General features: G+C 41.6%; 2 protein-coding genes across 5 annotated transcripts in view; one reads left to right on the top strand and one right to left on the bottom strand.

The window, feature by feature from the left end:
- Window positions 1-4,665, top strand: part of LOC139276889 (uncharacterized) — a 29,717-nt gene extending 25,052 nt beyond the window's left edge. Inside the window, exon 6 of the mRNA XM_070894886.1 lies at window positions 4,475-4,665. Coding sequence (XP_070750987.1) covers window positions 4,475-4,585 — 111 coding nt within the window. The 3' untranslated portion in view covers window positions 4,586-4,665. The remainder of the gene's footprint in view (window positions 1-4,474) is intronic.
- Window positions 4,666-6,530: 1,865 nt separating this feature from the next.
- Window positions 6,531-20,236, bottom strand: part of LOC139277258 (protein disulfide isomerase CRELD1) — a 28,959-nt gene continuing 15,253 nt past the window's right edge. For all 4 annotated transcript variants that reach the window (XM_070895481.1, XM_070895483.1, XM_070895482.1 and 1 more), the window contains 6 exons: window positions 19,035-19,211; window positions 17,319-17,414; window positions 16,077-16,160; window positions 14,971-15,066; window positions 13,738-13,878; window positions 6,531-13,198 (listed from right to left, as the gene is read on the bottom strand). In XM_070895481.1, the coding sequence (XP_070751582.1) occupies window positions 12,981-13,198; window positions 13,738-13,878; window positions 14,971-15,066; window positions 16,077-16,160; window positions 17,319-17,414; window positions 19,035-19,211 (812 nt within the window). In that variant the 3' untranslated portion in view covers window positions 6,531-12,980. The remainder of the gene's footprint in view (window positions 13,199-13,737; window positions 13,879-14,970; window positions 15,067-16,076; window positions 16,161-17,318; window positions 17,415-19,034; window positions 19,212-20,236) is intronic.

Raw genomic sequence — 20,236 nt, 5'->3', positions numbered from 1 at the left:
CAAGAGCTTCTATAGGTTTATAAAAAAGGAAAAGAGTGGCTGAAGTAAATGTTGGTCCTTTAGAGGATGAGAACAGGGAATTAATAATAGGAAACATGGAGATGGCAGAAACTCTGAACAAATATTTTGTATCAGTTTTTACCGTAGAGGACACAAACAATATCCCAACAGTGGATAGTCAAGGGGGTATAGGGGGGCAGTGGGGAGGAACTTAACACAATCATAATCACTAAGGAGGTGGTACTCAGTAAGATAATGGGACTAAAGGTGAATAAATCCCCTGGACCCGATAGCTTGCATCCTAGGGTCTTAAGAGAAGTAGCGGCAAGAATAGTGGATGTATTGGTTGTAATTTACCAAAATTCCCTGGATTCTGGGGAGGTCCCAGCAGATTGGAAAACTGCAAATGTAACACCCCTATTTAAAAAAGGAGGCAGACAAAAAGCAGAAAACTATAAACCAATTAGCCGAACATATGTGATTGGGACATGTTGGGAGTCCATTATTAATAAGAACACAAGAAATAGGAACAGGAGTAGGCCATACGGCCCCTCGAGCCTGCTCCGCCATTTAATAAGATCATGGCTGATCTGATCATGGATTCAGCTCCACTTTCGTGCCCGCTCCCCATAACCGCTTATCGTTTAAGAAACTGTCTATTTCTGTCTAAAATTTATTCAATGTCCCAGCTTCCACAGCTCTCTGAGGCAGCGAATTCCACAGATTTACAACCCTCTGAGAAGAAATTTCTCCTCATATCCATCTTAAATGGGCAGCCCCTTATTCTAAGATCATGCCCTCTAGTTCTAGTCTCCCCCATCAGTGGAAACATCCTCTCTGCATCCACCTTGTCAAGCCCTCTCATAATCTTATACGTTTTGATAAGATCACCTCTCATTCTTCTGAATTCTAATGAATAGAGGCCCAACCTACTCAACCTTTCCTCATAAGTCAAACCCCTCATCTCCGGAATCAACCTAATGAACCTTCTCCGAACTGCCTCCAAAGCAAGTATGTCCTTTTGTAAATATGGAAACCAAAACTGCATGCAGTATTCCAGGTGTGGCCTCATCAATACCTTGTATAGCTGTAGCAAGACTTCCCTGCTTTTATATTCCATCCCCTTTGCAATAAAGGCCAAGACTCCATTGGCCTTCCTGATCACTTGCTGTACCTGCATACTATCCTTTTGTGTTTCATGCACAAGTACCCCCAGGTCCCGCTGTACTGCAACACTTTGCAATCTTTCTCCATTTAAATACTAACTTGCTCTTTGATTTTTTTTCTGCCAAGCAGTATCAGGACATTTGAAAAAGCATAATTCAGTCAGGCAGTCAGCATGGATTTATGAAGGGGAAGTCATTTTTGACAAATTTGCTCCAATTCGTTGAGGATGTAACGAACAGGTTGGATAAAGGGGAACCAGTGGATGTGGTGTATTTGGACTTCCAGAAGGCATTTGACAAGGTGCCACATAAAAGGTTACTGCACAAGATAAAAGTTCACGAGGTTGGGAATATATTAGCATGGATAGAGGATTGGCTAACAAACAGAAAACAGAGAGTCGGGATAAATGGTTCATTCTTGGGTTGGCAATCAGTAACTAGTGGGGTGCCGCAGGGATCAGTGCTGGGACCCCAACTATTTAAAATCTATATTAACGACTTGGAAGAAAGGACCGAGTGTAACGTAGCCAAGTTTGCTGGTGATACAAAGATGGAAGAAAAAGCAATGTGAGGAGGACACAAAAAAATCTGCAAAAGGACATAAGACAGGCTAAGTGGGCAAAAATTTGGCAGATGGAGTATAATGTTGGAAAGTATGAGTTCATGCACTTTGGCAGAAAAAAAAAATCAAAAAGATCAAGTTATTATTTAAATAGAGAAAAATTGCAAAGTGCTGCAGTACAGCAGGACCTGCGGGTACTTGTGCATGAAACACAAAAGATTAGTATGCAGGTACAGCAAGTGATCAGGAAGGCCAATGGAATCTTGGCCTTTATTGCAAAGGGGATGGAGTATAAAAGCAGGGAAGTCTTGCTACAGTTATACAGGATATTGGTGAGGCCATACCTGAAATACTGCGTACAGTTTTGTTTTCCATATTTACGAAAGGATATACTTGCTTTGGAGGCAGTTCAAAGAAGGTTCACTAGTTTGATCCCGGCGATGAGGGGGTTGGCTTATGAGGAAAGGTCGAGTAGGTTGGGCCTCTACTCACTGGAATTCAGAAGAATGAGAGGTGATCTTACTGAAACGTATAAGATTATGAGGGCTTGACAAGGTGGATGCAGAGAGGATGTTTCCACTGATAGGGGAGATTAGAATAAGGGGCCGCCCATTTAAAGATGAGGAGGAATTTCTTCTCTAAAGGTTGTAAATCTGTGGAATTTGCTGTCTCAGAGAGCTGTGGAAGTCAGGACATTGAATACATTTAAGACAGAAAGAGAGTGTTTCTTAACCGATAAGGGGTTGGTAGAGGCCGTAGTTTTGTAAGGTGCTGTCGAAAAAGCCTCGAGTTGCTGCAGTGCATCTTGTAGATGGTACACACTGCAGCCACGTTGCACAGGTATGGGAGAGAATGAATGTTTACGGTGGTGAATGGGGGATATGTGGTTTATTTGCTATTTTGGCAAGATCAGGGAATGTGTCAAGAAATAGTTGATAAAATGAAGATTCCTCATTTTGACAGACATGACTGCTTGTTTTTATACATTATATACCTATCATAGAAACTAGCTGGCTTAACTATGTAGGAACTATTAATGCTAAATCCTGCACAATGCCCACAATATGTAAAAATAATATTGTAGTGAAAAATCCCAACATGTGATTTCTATTAATTGAAGTTTATCAAATGAATCTCCTGTTTCATACAAAGTAGGATTTACTGTTTATGTCTAGGATTTTGTTTGTGATGCCTGAATTAGCTCAGTTCAAATTATGTTATATAACCCTGTCAAAAAGAGATTGATTGACAAAATCAGATGTCCGGACCACAGTTGAACACCGAGTGAAATACATCTTAACACAAAGACCGAGTATTGGTGTTACGAATTTGGGTCAGCAATAGATACCTTCTCCAGGGAGTGACTGGGTACCTGAACCAAAGAGGTTTGAGCGTCTTACTTTTATGGGGAGTTGACTCACACTTGTCTGATTGCATAATCCAAGGATGTAACACAACACCTTAGAATCGGGACTGGATCCTTAAACAGACCAACTTCCCTGCATTGTGACTTTCTGAGCCTGCCTTTATTAGGGCTTTTCTACCTCAGCATCTTCTCTGTTGCAGAAACTAGACCGGCTGTTCAGCGGTCTGTAATTCAGCTTTACTCCTGACTTTTCAGTCAGAAAGAGATCAAATCCTTCCAACACAATGCTTGTTGTGAGGTATTTATTATGTAGACAAGTTATCAAATTGCTTATTTGCATTCTACGAGAAAACAACAAAGATCGCCCATTAACATATTAACTACCTACCGCTTTCGACAATGCTCCATCCTTTTTAACTTGCAAGAATACACCATGCTTTCAAACACAACATTCGAAGTAATTGTTTTTTTTCCCCAAATCCTCTCTGAGAAAAAATGGCTAAAAGATCCCAAACTAGGACAATTGGTGATTACTGATAAAGGTTCTGTTGATTGATATTAAATAAAAACATACGAATTAGGAGCACGAGTAGCCCATACAGCCCCTCGGGCCTGCTCCACCATTCAATATCATGTTAATCTTCGACCTCAACTTCAATTTTCCGCCGATCTCCAAATCCCTTGATTCCCCTAGAGTGCAAAAATCTATCTCGGCCTTGAATATACTCAACGACTCCGCATCCACAGCCCATTGCAGGAGAGAATTCTAAAGATTCACAACCCTGAGTGAAGAAATTCCTTCCCATCTCAGTCTTAAATGGCCAACAGCTTACCCCGGGACTATGCCCGCAAGGTCTAAACTCTCCAGCCAGGGGAAACAACCTCTCAGCATCTACTCTGTCAATCCCCCTCAGATCACCTCTCATTCTTCCGTGGTTTAGTGGCAGCACTCTCGCCTCTGAGCGAGAAGGATTCACATGTCACATTCCAGAGACTTAAGAAATTCTAGGCTGACACTCCACTACAGTACAGTACTGAGGGAGTGTTGTAATATCGGTGGTATTGTCTTTCGGATGAGATGTTAAACGGAGGTCTCATTTTTCCTCTCAGGGGGACGTAAAATATCTCATGGTACTGTTTTGAAGAGAAGGGGTGTTTTTCCCAGGGTCCTAGCCAATATTTATCCCTCAACCAACATCACTAAAATAAATTATCGGCATCATCGCATTCCTAGTCTGTGGGACATTGCTGTGGTCGTTTACTACATTACAACAGTGACTATACTCAAAGTACTTAATTGGCTATAAAGTGCCTTGGGAAGTCTTTAGCTTGACCGGTGCTATATAAATGCAAGTCTTTCTTTTTGTTTATTCCCTTCAGCTGATGGAAATTCAGTGGAAGGAGAAGAGGTTAGCAAAATCCCTGGATTGTCTACGAGAACGTGAGATGCTACAATACAATCCAATCAACTGGAGCTGTACACTGAAATAGATTTCGGCCCTCATTTCTCACAACACAAGTACAAATGGATACAAGGTTATTGTGTTTTCTTAATAAAGATTAACTTTTAATGTTTTGCAATCTCTTCAACCGTTATGACACACAGTCCCACATCTCAGTGGGCCATCAGGAGCAAAGTATTCATTTGAAGTTCTCACCCCCACCTCACTTTTGTCCCCTCTTTTGATCAACAAAAAATCCCGCGGTCCTTTATGGAAAGTTTGCATGTGTAGATATTGTTGAATTCAGCTTTATCCCACAGTAGAGTAGCTTGCTGAAACTCACATGAAGAATCATCACTTGGGCAAAGTCCTAAAGCATAATCTGTGCCTATCGAGCTGTATCTCCAAAAGAGGTAAAGTGTAAAATTCCTGTTGTCACATAAGCTGAGGCTATAACTTTTTTTTTTAAAAAAGTGTCACCAGAAAGTGTTTGAAGTGATTTTGTGTACATAGGCTTGTAAAACCTGGAGGGAGCCACAGGCCACTAGGCTCACTTCCAGCACTGGAAAATTGCTGGCTGTAACACATCACCACCAAGAGTGATATAACCCACAAACTTATTTAAATGTACAGTGTCAGTGTCTTCATCATCATAGACAGTCCCTCGAAATCGAGGAAGACTTGCTTCCACTCTCAGTGAGTTCTTAGGTGACTGAACAGTCCAATACAGTTGAAGGGTGGGTGGGGAGACTGGTTTGCCGCAAGCTCCTTCCGCTGCCTGCACTTGTTTTCTGCATGCTCACGGCGATGAGACTCGAGGTGCTCAGCATCCCTCCTGGATGCTCTTCCTCCACTTAAGGCGGTCTTTGGCCAGGGACTCAGGTGTCATGAGGATGTTGCATTTTATCAAGGAGGCTTTAAGGGTTCCTTGAAACATTTCCTCTGCCCACCTGGGGCTTGCTTGCCGTGTAGAAGCTCAGAGTAAAGCGCTTGCTTTGGGAGTCTTGTGTCAGGCATGCGAACAATGTGGCCCGTCCAACGGAGCTGGTCGAGTGTGGTCAGTGCTTTGAAGCTGGCCCGATCGAGGACACTAACGTTGGTGCGTCTGTCCTTCCAAGGAATTTGTCAGTGTAACTCAGTGGTTGCACTCACCTTTGAATAAGGTCCAAACCTCACTCCTGGACTTGAGCACATAATCTAGGCAGGCACTTCAGTGCAGTTCTAGGGAGCACTGGCAAAGGTACCATCTTTCAAATGAGACATTAAACCAAGTCCCTATCTGCCCAAGATAGAAACATAGAAAATAGGTGCAGGAGTAGGCCATTCGGCCCTTCTAGCCTGCACCGCCATTCAATGAGTTCATGGCTGAACATGCAACTTCAGTACCCCATTCCTGCTTTCTCACCATACCCCTTGATTCCCCTAGTAGTAAGGACTTCATAAGATTGGGGTAACAGATCCCATGGCACTATTCAAAGAGCAGAGGACCTCTCCCAGTACCTTGACACAATACTTATTCTTGAATCAAAAGCAGAATAACCGTTAAATGATCTACTGCTGTTTGTGGGAGCTTGCTATGAGCAAAGTGACTGCCACATTTGCCACAGACAGTAACTACACTTACATGGTATTTATAGCACACAAACAGGCCATTCAGCCCAACAGATGCATGCTCCACACGAACCTCCTCCCACCCTTCTTAATTTAAACCCATCAACATATCCTTCTAATCCTTTCTGCATTTTGTTTATCTAGCTTCCCTTTAAATGCATCAATGCTAGTTGCCTCAACCATGCACATTTTAAACACTCGCTGGCTAAAGAAGTTTTCAAAAGTATTAATTGCCTGCAAAGCACTTTGCGATGTCCGAGGATGGCACTATATAAATGCAAGTTCTTTCAACCAAGCTGTTTATTTTTTTGATAAAAGAGTAATATATTACAACAGATTACATTTTAAAATAAAAATGGAGTAAGTCATTCCTAATGAGCAAGGTTTGGGGAGTCGGTGTTCAGTTAAAACCAGAACCATTAGTAAACCATGAGGATTTAGAACATTAGAAATTCCACACATTCACAGGATCCTGGTAATAGTGGAACCCTGCAAAATCCTGAATGTTTGGAGGAACATACCCATGTCACGCCACCCCTTTTAATGAAAATTTAGTTCACAGTGCGATACGGCAGCTACAAAATTTTAATCTTTAAATAGCACAAGAAAATATGCTAGGGCAAATGCGATTCAAAAGTTTTGAATTTTCACTGACAATAAAACCACCACCACTTCCAATTTCCTCATCACTCCAGCAAAACCACCATCTCTATCATCACATCCGCAGCCCCCATTTTTTGTGTTCAAATTACACAGCTGTGCAGAAGAGTTTTTCCTTATTTCCTGCCAGCCATATGGTCAGCAGTAAATCAGAGGTCAGCTGCAAACCACAAGCTGAGTACTTAATTGTCCTTATTGCACATGATTTTTGAGGTTTTACAACAGCAAGAAATTAACAGGAAAACCTCTTCCAATCTTTAATTGTGCTCAAAACATTCTAATTGGAACACTTAGGCTTTGCATTTTTAACAGTGCACAATGGTGAGTCCAAAGTATTTATCCTATTTAAAAGAGGGATGAACAGAGGCTGCCATTGCAAAAGGACAATTTCCTTGTCTAATGTACCATCTGCAGCTTTATCTAGGAAATTAAAATAATCATTTGCTTCACAGAAGCAAATTCTCCTGATCCCTTAGCACTGCCATTTAAACTCTTTGATTGACGACATTACTGGCAATTCTACTACTACCCAATAATATCAATGTACAATCTCTAGCAAGGTCTATGCTGAAATAAGGGACATAGGTGCAATTAAAAACAGGTTCTCCACTATAACCCCATCCTCAGTTAATGACTCCTGCTTTAACCAGTTATCCCTCCGAATAGTGTTGCAGTCTCAAATCACTTCAGTGAAGACATTGCCAAGATGTCAGCACGGCTCCACTGACATTTCACTTGCTCAGGAGAAACGGGTAATGCAGCCTTACTTCACCCCTGGCTTGGAAGGCATTGCTAACGTAAGCTGCAGGTTAAAGGAATTTTGTAACAAAGAATAAAACAACAACTTGTAATTATATAGTGCCTTTAATGTAGTGAAATGTCCCAAGGCGCTTCACAGGTGTATTGAGGCAAAACATTTGACACCGAGCCACACAAGGAGAAAGTAGGGCAGGTGACCAAAAGCTTGGTCAAAGAGGTAGGTTTTAAGAAGAGTCTTGAAGGAGGAAAGAGGTAGAGAGGCAGATGTTTAGGCAGGGAATTTCATAGCTTGGGGTCAAGGCATCAGAAGGCACGGCCACCGGTGGTTGAGCGATTATAATCAGGGATGTCCAAGAGGGCAGAATTAGAGGAACACAGATATCTCAGGGGGGTTGTGGGGCTGGAGATTGTCGAGATAGGGAGGGGAGAGGCCATGGAGGGATTTGAAAACCAGGATGAGAATTTTGAAATTGAGGCGTTGCTTAACTGAGCCAATTTAGGTCAGCGAGCACAGGGGTGTTGGGTGAATGGGACTTGGTGCAAGTTAGGACACAGTCAGCCAAGTTTTGGATCACCTCTAGTTTACATAGAGTAGAATGTGAGAGGTCAGCCAGGAATGCGTTGGAATAGTCAAGTCTAGAGGTAACAAAGGCATGGAGGAGGGCTTCGGCAGTGGATGAACTAAGGCAAGGGCAGAGACGGGCGATATTATGGAGGTGGAAATAGACGGTCTTAGTTATGCTGCGGATAAGTGGTCGAAAGCTCATTTCAGGGTCAAATATGACACCAAGGTTGCAAACAGTCTAAAGCATCATCATAACAACAAGGATACAATTCAAGATTTATTTACCACAAAATGTTTATTTTAATAGAATTTCAGTGCTAGCAGCTCCAGTGTTTTGGAGGATCTACCCCCACCCCCCCCATGTTTACAATATATCATTTCAATTGGAGTCTTCCCGTTACTAAACAGGTATATTCAGAATAACTGAGTAACATAGCCGCCATTTACCTTAAGGCCTCCATTATTACCAAATAGTTATCCCAGTCTTTTTTACTCAGCCACGACACTGCCAAAGAAAGGTTTGATTGAATATCAGAGTTAAGTGGCTCCTGGTGAAACACCTGGACAAACGTTTGAAACTACAGCATCAATTAAAGAATGATACAGCAAGACCGCTTTGCATTCACTCAGGTGCAGCACACCTAGTTATACAAAGATAGAACGAGAACCTTCTGTTATGATACTTATCAAATATCCTATACACAGACACAAAAAGGACAGTACAGAGAAATGTCAGTGCCTGATACCCATCAGCTTACCGAGTTATACAAGGGAAGTATGAGAAATGTCCAGCATAATCACATACACAGCAGCTACTTTATGCATATAAAGGCAATACAGTCAGTGTAGGTTTGTGATACTCAACCACCCCATTTATACAGAGTCAGTAACAGAAATTATACATTGCTACACTATAGGGTAACCAATGTTAAGACACCTCTATTTTCCTTGTATTTAAAAAAATTATATTTTAAATACATGTCTATGATAGTGAAGCAGTACCTAGCAAGGATCCAATGAAGGAGTCGGACATCTTGGGGTTCAGAATTACCTAGCAAGAATCCAATGATGGAGTCGGACATCTTGGGGTTCAGAATTAAAGAGCACACATTCAGATTAAGGGGTAAGTAAGGCATCCCACGCCACCTTTTGAAAGATAGGGGCAGGGCATTCTCCCATATTATGGTGGAACAATGGGAGATTCCATGCAGATGCTTCCACCACCCACCAGTAGATGGCTGCTGCACTCTATAAACATGCAGCAGCCATCTACTGGTGGAAATTGGGTGCCAATGCTTTGCACATGTGGGGCACACTACCACACCTTCAGTTAGAAAGGATAAAACTCCCTGGTACTACCCTTAGAGGTAAACTGCCAAACTATTAATATGATTATATTTGAAGTCTATTTTCCTGAATATACAGGGGAAAAACTTCACTGCTATCAAAGTCATTCTCAGCCAAGTCCCTTGCATTATCGATTTGACTCAAAAAACAGAATTGGAAAAGCTCATGTTAAAAGCGAAGAATGTCACAACTGTGGTAACACTGGGCTTTAATGAGGAGCACATTTGCTATAAGAATTTAAAAGTTATGTGATAGATTAAAAAATAATCTTTATGCATATCCCTCAAATTTACTAATGAGGGGGAGCTACAGGAATTCAGCAGCACCAACACCCTTTTAAAAAGAGGGGCTGCCTGGATGCCAAATAAAATATCAAATCCAAACCCTTCTCAATTCTATCCAGATTTGTAAGGCTGTACAGAGAACTTACGAACAGCCCCTTCGTTTCAGCTCTGCTGTCAATTCACATCTCATGTAAAATGGAAAATAATTCCCCACAAGTCAAAGGACAATAAATAATATAGAAACAGCAAATGACAACAAAAATTCTACTTGGCGATATGTCTCGGGGATCTTCCAGTACTGAGGAAGAAACTAGAGAGATTATGCAAACACAACAGTCACGTCAAAATTAGTATAGATAAATCAGAAAAAACCTCAAATGCAGGAAAACTGAATGCTGGAAATGTGTACCAAGTCTGTCAGAATGTGTAAAGATAAAAGTTAGCACGTTTTGCGTGTGCTCTGTTGAAAGGTACATACCCGAAACACAAGATCTGTGCCCTTTACCAGAACACATCCAAAACATCATAGCCTGTCTTTTCTCTTTACAGATGCTGACTGACACAGCTTGTATATCCAGCACTTTCTGTTTCTAATTATATCAACTTATTTTCTGCAAATTGAGCTCAAATATAAAACATACAAATGACATTATGCAAAAAGGAGCATCAACAGGAAACAGTGATAAAGATCAACAATGGGCTGATTGAAAGTAAAATAGCTTCATTGTCAGGATTGCACTAATTTAACCCTCTACATGACTCCATTGAGCAAAAGTTTGTAGCCCCTTGTATTCTGTAGGATCATGATTCGCACAGATATGAAGCTAGGGGATCTGTACCCGTCCAAGTGACAACCCCTGTAAAATGATGCTGTACACCTGCAATTGCTTGGTGTAGTACGGAGTTGCACAGACGAGAAGTGTCCTAGGCTCAACCAATTTGGTGTTGGATAAGCAGTAGAGTCACTGTAATTGGCCCTAGCAACTCTGGGCTGGGGAAATAAAAGACAAATATAAACCAGCCAAGGTTCTTACTCTTAATAGCCAATTATCCCTGCTGGAAAGTAGACATTGACTTGGGGTGAAGATGAGTCAGAGTTCAGCTGTGATGCCCTCCACAATGGAACAAGCATCCAAGACTTCTTTTCCAGGATCTCTACAGCACTAGGGATCCACGAACCTTACCGCAGTAAGTTAGTGTTTGCAGGGGAGAAATTAGAAGGAAAAATAAGCCACTCCCCACAATTAAAGAAATGAAGTTCAGGTAACAAAAGACTATGGACTATTTTTACAATCTATATCAGTAAGATCTGCAGAGATAGAAAGTGATATGTGCAAGGGTATATCCCCAGTTTCATGGTGGTGGTTCTGTCATATTATTTCACAGATGAGTGTTCGAGGGGCTGCACGGAGGACTCCCAAAAACACCCCATTACAGGTGTTACAGTTTGAACAGAGGCAGAGATGGGGCTAGGCTGCTCCTCTGACCAAATTCTCCTGAAGATTCTTTAAGCGTACTCACTTTCCCATCTCAAAAAGCATCAGGGATGTCTTGTTCAGCATTGGATCCACTTGAGTTTTATGCCTACTGTCTTCCAATTTAAGATGACAGAGGGACCTCCGTTCTCCACCAGAAGGCAGGCACAGTACAAACTATCAATCTTTCTCAAATGTCTCTTCTGCTGTTCACCTTCGGGATATTGCTGTCACCTGGCCCTACCCCAACACTTGGCCCAACACAGATGCTCCAATGGTTTCACCTCTTCTATCTGAAAAGGTGACCTCCAGGGTCCATTCTGGTTCCCTCCTCTTCACCATTTTATATGCTATCTTTTAGCTACATCATCCAAAAGCAGGAGACCAGCTTTCACATTGATGCCTCTTCAATCAATCCAAAGGCTGTTGCTACATTCTCCAACGGCCTGTCAAAGATCAAGATCAGGATGAGTCAAAGTTTTTGCCAACTTAATGTTGGCAAAACTGAAGCCATCCTGCTCTGCTCTAGCCAGTGCCTAAATGCCTCTGATCTGGACTCCACCAGCTACCCCCTCGGGCAGGAGGCGCATACTCTGTGACTTGGCAATAAGATTCCTCCCCCACATGCAATCCAAGAACATTTTCTTCTGGGTCTGTGGCACTGCCTGCCTTCACGCCCGACGAAAGCCACGTTCATGCTTTGATCAAGTCATGGCTGGACTTCTTTAACATTTTCCTAGCTGGCCTTAACCCTCCACAAGTTACTCCTTATACAAAATGCCACAGCCTCTCCATTCTCTCCAAGCTCAACTGGTGCCCCATGCCTAATGAGTGTATTCTCATTCTCACCTTCATTTTCTTAACTATAAATTACTTCACATCTGCTGTGAATAGCACGCCACAATAGGTCAAGGAAACATTTACTTACAGAACAGTACATCAAGTATGCATATTACCATCTAATCATCCCATCCGCACAGATTGAGGAGCACATTATTTTGCTAGTCTATGTTGTGCAACAAATTCAACCTGATGTGTTCATTCGTGCCCGACCCCACTTCGGCTATTTTCTATTTCTCCCCCATTTGAGATAACTTTAGGAGTAAACTTGTTTGAACGAGAACTGGTGACTCGAGACAGTGGTCAGAAACTAAATGACCTACAAAGTGGGACTAGATCAATGACCAATCCGCTACCAAGCTGGAGTACATAAACTGGACATTGGCAGGTTTATTGGACAAAGCCACGGTCCATTCGGCTGAAGTTGGGCCATTTTTCCAAAAATAAAGTAAGATGTTTTATAAACGGAAGCACGATTTGGTTGAGAGGTGACAGAAGATAATACTTCTCCCCTGAATCTTAAATATGCTTTTGGATCAAGCCCATGCTGCAGTTTTTTTACAATAAATTAGAACAGTGCATTATTCAGAAAAAGTTACATCATTGTACATTTTATATAAACTCAGTAGTCACCAAAAGTATAGCATGAGAGTTGTTCAGATATAAACAACTGCACACACGCCATCTGAACATAAATAAATGTTGTGTTTTCAGACATGCACAGCTTACTTGTATTGAATTCATAATTTATAGATTGATATTTTACCCATACTTCCACGTGGCAATCCCAGCCACTGGCTCTGCCAAAGCAGTCCGCTGGGTAACAAGCCAGTTTTGTTTTAAATAGTCAGCTATTACCACAGATAACCATCCGATTGATTGCACTCAAAATTACATTCCGCGTTATTTTCCTTTAAGAAATCCATCTACGAGGCGGTCTGACTTCTCAGACAGCCAGTATCCTGCCGTTGCTGCAATGGCCCCGATGAAGATGGAGGTGAAGACCATATCCCCCTTTGCGGCAAGTGTTGCCAGTGCACATATGATCACACCAAAGAACATCTGCTGTAGGACCACCATCTCGTCTTCGGTGACATTATCAAAGAGACCTTCCTCAGAGACTGTTGTTTGAAGAAATGGAGAGAGCTAGCATTAGTTACTTAAAACATATTTTCTATTCACAGCTTTCACTTAAGTTTCTCTTTTAAAAAAGAAACTCTTGTGAGGTCACACCTCTACAAAGCACTCCATGACTGACATTAAATGGTGACACTGAGAATACATAGTGTTACTTGATTAAGTTCATGTTCACCGAGTGTAAGGATGACAATGTTGGGGAATAGAACATTTTCCCACTGTTTTGTCCCCAGTGTCAACATTAGGCATGCCAAGGTAAGCAGAGGGTCAGATGCAGAATAAAACATCCCCAGCTCTGCTTTACCAGGTTGGTACATCTTTCCCTTTCAGCTGCGAATTAACCTGCTGTGCATTTCCAGCACTTCCTTTAAAAACAAAATTATTCCATTCCACTATGCCAACTAATGACTGCCACATTGTGCATTAAATATTAGCTCTGCTGAAACTTTTAAAAGGGAAGCATTGTTTTTGCATCTTTGAATAGAGGGATGCAAATGTGGGATAGAAGAGATGTATAACTTACGGGTCAACTTGTCCTCAACACAAACACCATCCTGTTTAGAGAACCCATCAACACATGCACACACGTAGCTGCCGTCTGTGTTGTTACACTCCTCATGTGCACCATTACAGACTGGCTTCTCACTGTCACACTCATCAATATCTGTAACAGAACAGAACATTAAGAGACCGAACTACCTCTCTAGCTTCCGAAGCACTTGGATCAGATCACCCATTTCCTCTCCAGCTCCCAACCCAAACAGTTCATCACTGCACAGCCTCCTTTAGTCTGGTTGCAATCTACTCACCATTAAACGGCCCCAATTACTGGAATAAGGATTGTTCTCGGTCTAGTTCCTCCATCAACTGGGATAGAGACCACCCACCATTGGACAGCCTGAACCGCAGACCGTTTCCAAAATAGGGACAGTCTGGGCTACCAATTTCTCTGGCCCATTGTTAAATTCTGTGCTACGATCAGCTGACAAAAGATGCCACTTTGCCCTTCTTTACACGGACTGTAGTTGCAATCCAGCAATCACAACACTAGGTGCATCCATAGAAAATCCTTGAGAACGTAAACGTTGACACCATCAGGTTCTGCACCCGTACTGCCAAAATGTCTGGCTCTGCCCTGATCGCAGCAGAATCCAACAATGGGCCAGAGAATTGGCAGCTCAGGCTGTCCCTCTAGTACCCCGACGTTTACATCTGCAACAATCGAAGTCTTAATTTGAATACACCAGCTGTAAAGCTAATGTTTTGCTGTATCTAAACTTTACCTTCAAAGAATTTTACAGAACAGAAAAAGGCCATTTGGACCCTCACACCTGTGCCAGCTCTCCAAAAGTGTTAATCATTTAGTCCTCATCCCCTGCACTTTCCTCATACATTATTTAAATTTCTAGTTTCCAGATATTTATCCAATTCTCTTTTTAAATATATTACGGATCCTGCTTCCACCACTGTTTCTGAAAAACAGTTCTACATTAAAAAAATCTCCTGACCTAGCCTTCCATTCTTTTGGTGATGATCTTAAATTTATACCTCTAGTTACTGACCAATGAAACCAATTTTATCAAAACCTGTCATTATTTTGAACACTTCTATCAAATCTCCTCTTAACCTTCTCTATTCTAGTGAAAAGAAACCCAGGTTCTCCAATTGATTCTCATAACTAAAGCCTCTATCATCTTCTGAAATCTCTCCATGGACTAAACATCTTTCCATGCCCCTGTACGAATACTGCACTTACCCAGACACTTCGCACCCTCCATCTGGTAACCTTTGTTACACCTTTTACATCTGCTGGGTCCAGCTCCCATACAGGTCAAACAGGCCTTGTCACAAGCTAGAATCAGAAGAGAGAAACATTGAAAAAGGAGTCAAATATTACAGTATAATACACAGCACACTAGAGTCCCCATAGAGCCCAGCAAAGTTATGCCTCAGTCTTCAGACAGTTTAAAAGTTCACTGCCATTTACATACAGACTCCATTAAGACTAGAAACCAGGGCAGGCAAGAGAGAGGGCACCGTACCAAAGAATCCAAATAATGTCAAGTAACGTTCTCTCTAAGTCGCGTGGCTGTGCTGCTGTCTGCCGGTCCCGTACAGCCCAGGACCAGCTTTTACAATGTGAACTTTCGCACGTGCGCAAAATGTTGAATGGGCCACGCACTCTGTTAAAGGGACCGTGCATTCAAACTTAAACTTAGGGGGTACACTGATGTTGAGCAAGTTGATAATTGTGCCAGTCAGTTATTTCCTTTCTCTTTTTTCTGACCTTCTCAGTCTCAATGAAGATCACTAAGCACTGATGAATACTGTAAGAAATAGGAGCAGGCCATAGAGCCCTTCAAGCCTTCTCTGCCATTCAATAAGATCGTGGCTGAACTGATGGAATTCAATTAAATGCTGGCGTTCAGGGCCATTTGCTCGCAGGCAAGATCAAATAGTTTAGTTCAGTCAATTATTTTCTATTATCAAGAATGCCTTGTAATAGGAAGGCATAAATTACCCCACAATACTGACAGGCCGTAATGTCTAAACAATTGAGACAATGGCTTCCCCTCTTCCTGTTGCTCATCAGTCTTTGGCCAAGATGGTGGGCAGGAAATTTACTCTCAATATTCTGAAAATGTCCAAAGAGAGGAAATCTTAGAAGTGGGAACAACACATTGATTTTACTTTGGAGAAGACTCGACTGAGCTCAGGTAAACATTATATCAAGAATCAGTGGAACAAGTGGGGGAAATTAAACTGTCTTTCCACTGCATAGCAGAATGCCATTAAAATGTACAAATTGTAACTGCTAGGATGATTTAGCAGACATCGGTAACAGAGGACGGTAACACTGACCTCTGCACTCATAGGAGCCATCCATGTTCACACAGTACTGACCAGCCTTGCAGTTCGCCAACTCTGTGCCACACTCATCAATATCTGAATGAGAGGAAAAGCAGAGTATTAGATTTTGTTTAAACAAACTCTAAGAAAACAGCTGAAGAGATAGAACAATCCCCGAATGCTTTATTAATAAAAGTTACAAACAAGTTAAACTCGCTCTCAATAAAAACTGCTTTGCTTTTTGTAGAAATAGACCTCGATTCTCTCTGCTTTGTTCTGTAATTCGGTCACTAATTGTCCCTAGTAATAATGAGTGGTTATTCGTATCCTGCAAGGTTGATCACATTTATATTAGATGTTATAGCCGTAAATAGTCAGGAATTAAAATAGAACCTTAGATGTTTATAGCATAGGAGGCCATTTGGTCCATCATGTCTTTGCTGGCTCTTTAATAGAACGATCCCAAACTAATCCCACCTTCTTGCTCTCCCCATAGCCCTGAATCTCCTCTTCAAATTTTTATCTATTTAAAAGATGCAATAGCCTCCACTACCAATGGTAAATGATTCTGTACTCCCGCTCCAGAGATTTCAGCAGAATATCTAGGCCGACACTCCAGTGCCATACTGAGGGAGCACTGCACCATTGGAGGTGCAGTATTTCAGCTGAGACGTTAAACCGAGGCCCCATCCGCTCTCTCAGGTGGATGCAAAAGATCACGTGGCACTATTTTGAAGAAGTGCCAGGGGAGTTCTCCCCGGTGTCCTGGCCCATATTTATCCCTCAATCAACATAACAAAAACAGACTATCTGGTCATTATCACATTGCTGTTTGTAGGAGCTTGCTGTGAGCAAATTGGCTGCCGTGTTTTCTAGATTTCAACAGTGACTACACTTTAAAAGTACTTCAGCGGCTGTAAAGTGCTTTGGGATATCCTGATGTCATGAAATGCGCGATATAAATGCAAGTTCATTCTTTCTTCTTTAACAAGTCTTCTGCAAAGGACAAATTCTCCAAAATTCTTTCCTCACTCGATAATTGACAATTTTAAATTGATGACTCCTCATTACTGATTCCCCAAACAGAGGAAATAGTCCATCTCAATTCACCCATCAAAACCCTTCAGAATGTTAACAGAAATACTGTAAACAAAGGCCAAAGCAGAGTATAATGGATAGCAAAGTAGACAGACAGATTGTAATTCAGTCTGCAACAAGTCACAGTGACCCCAGAGGTAAGCAGTTAGTACTTACCTATACACTTGTCGTCATGCAGGAACCAGCCGACTTTACACTCTTGACATTTATAGTCCTCAGGGCCGGTGCACTTCTTGCAGGATTTGTAGCATTCTGAAACACAGCAGCCAACAGAGCACAAGATCAATCGGACTGTGACCAGACCTCATTAAAGCCATGCTTAGAAATCGTGAGCACCAATTTGAAGATTTAACACAAAAAGCCTGTGGATGCGGCACTATGCATGCAGGGAGAAAAAAAAATTTTCCCCGACAACTTTCAAACTTGTGTCAGGTTTAATATCTTGGTCCATGTTTTCTGCCCTTGGCATCATTGACAAGTAACAATTTGCTTTTCTGCATCTGAGTAACTGCTTTATTTCCAAGTTCATAAAAGTTAATTTTTTTTCTTCTGATGCGATGTCAGCATTAAGCACTCCCAGGTTTGTAAACCATGAAGATCCTTCTATTCGGTCCCAAGGATACGAATTCACTTTAGCTTCATAACAACAGTCCCTTCTGCATCTGTGAGAATTGTAAAACTTCCCCATATCAGACACTTGTGGCATCTCATTATGAAAAAGTCAAATCCATGCTAAGTTGGGGGCAATTTCAGGAACTGCACGGACACTGCCCAATTATTTTTCTTTGGATTTTCGCTCTGAAGGCAGGGATTCGCATTGAGATATGGTTCCATGAGCATCACTAGGTCCAAATACCCATTCTCAATACATGCACCTGGATAATGAGTGTTGGTGAGAGATTTTATTGTATCTGATTCTGCCCTCATCCAATGTCCTACACATCGCACAAATGGAGCATCGATCAGGAGGGGTATAAAATGGTCGTCTGACCTGAACCTGGCCCGTTCTGCTGTGTGGATTAGGTTAAAGATGTGACTGAATACACCAAAGGCAAAAGAGTGATTGTATTCTCTGACTTACCATGTGAAATGGCCTGGAAATCAACAGATAAAGATAAGGACCTCTACTCATTGGAATTCAGAAGAATGAGAGGTGATCTTATCGAAACGTGTAAGATTATGAGGGGACTTGACAAGGTGGATGCAGAGAGGATGTTTCCACTGATAGGAGAGACTAGAACTAGGGGGCATAATCTTAGAATAAGGGGCCGCCCATTCAAAACTGAGATGAGGAGGAATTTTTTCTCAGAGGGTTGTAAATCTGTGGAATTCACTGCCTCAGGGCGCTGTGGAAGCTGGGTCATTGAATAAATTTAAGACAGTGACAGTTTCTTAACCGATAAAGGAATAAGGGGTTATGAGGAGCGGACAGGGAAGTGGACCCAAGTCCATGATTGGATCAGCCATGATCGTATTAAAAGACGGAGCAGGCTCGAGGAGCCATATGGCCTACTCCTATTTCTTATGTTCTTATTATAAATATGCATCAGAATTTCCACTAGACAATTGTTTTTTAATTCAAGAGATCTGGAGCCAGCTCAGATCCCAAAATAGCAGATCATGCATGTAAAATGACCACTCAGATGAGATATCCAATGACTTCTGGTTCCAATGAAACCAAACTCCAAACTGAATCACTGCCAAAGGAGAAAATAGGAGGAACAAAATACCAAGAACAACATGAATTCTGCCCATCTATGTTGCTGTCACTTATGTCCGTGCACAAGATCAACGCAGGATAATTTTCATTTCCCTTGTGCCTTTTATAATTAAGCTTACAGAATAAAAGACATTTAGATATGTATCTCATACCTTGACATACCAAATGGGTATCATTCCTTGACTCTTCAAAATATCCATCAGCGCACTCCATACAGAGGGAACCTGCGTAACCTGCATCACAGTTACACAGTCCAGTCCCAGAACGAGTTCCGTCGCCATCACATTGGCCATATCCACTGCACGGTTTTGTTAATCCACCTGTACATGCTGTAAATGTGGAATAAAAACGTCTTAATAATATGATTAGAATGTCATTGTCCAGTTAAAACAATTGTAATGTCCTAAACAACAACTTGCATTATTAGAGCGTCTTTAACATAGTAAAACATCCCAAGATGCTTCACAGGAGTGTTATCAGATAAAATTTGACATCGTCACAAAGAGATACTTAGGGCAGGTGACCAAAAGCTTACTCAAAAGAGGAAGGTCTGTCTTAAAGGAGGAGGGAAGTGTAGAGTGATGGGAGAGGTTTAGGGAGGAATGCCAGAGCTTAGGCAGCTAAAGGGATGGCTGTCAATGGTGGGGTGATGGAAATTGGGTGGAGAAGGCTACAGAGATAGGGAGAAGACAGACATGTGCATTTCACTAGCCCAGGTACAACAAAGTCAACGAATGGCTATTGAATGATTAGACTACTTGAAGTTTGAGTTACTCAGGCATCGGTCGGCATTTTAACCCCTTGGGAGCTTGAAAGGACTTCAGCTTTAAAATCTTACACATGACATCTGCAATCATGTATTAAAGTAGAATGAGTCGTAATTTGCAGCCCCTACGGCACGTACGAGGTGCGCGCACACTCATAGGGGCCGCGCAAGTTTAGGTACACTTTAAAACCTGGAACTTGCGATCTGATAAGAATTCTCTTGACAGATTTCACGCATCCCCAGGAAAAGGGCCTCCATGGGGTTTGCCCAACTTCTGCCCAGCGAATGCCCGTGAAATTCTTACGCCTGGTAAAAGCAGGCATAAGGCCTACTTTTACAAGCCTAAGAGTTTTAAGAAACATTAAAATAAAATGTCATCAATCATTTATACATTATTTTTATACATTTACACAAGGTTTTTATACATTAACCTTGTGCAATAAGGCAAGTTTATTTTTAGCCCCATTAAAACATGTAAATTTATTTTTCAAAAAATTTAATTTTATTTTAAATATTTAATTAAATATTATTTTAATTTAATTTTAACTATGCAATGGTTTTTAATTTATTTGATGTCTAGATGTAGTG

Source organism: Pristiophorus japonicus, chromosome 12, assembly GCF_044704955.1.
Source record: "Pristiophorus japonicus isolate sPriJap1 chromosome 12, sPriJap1.hap1, whole genome shotgun sequence".
In the NCBI taxonomy this organism is placed as follows: Eukaryota; Metazoa; Chordata; class Chondrichthyes; family Pristiophoridae; genus Pristiophorus; species Pristiophorus japonicus.
The sequence above is the reverse complement of the archived record's forward strand: the minus strand, read 5'-3'. Positions and strand labels throughout refer to the sequence as shown.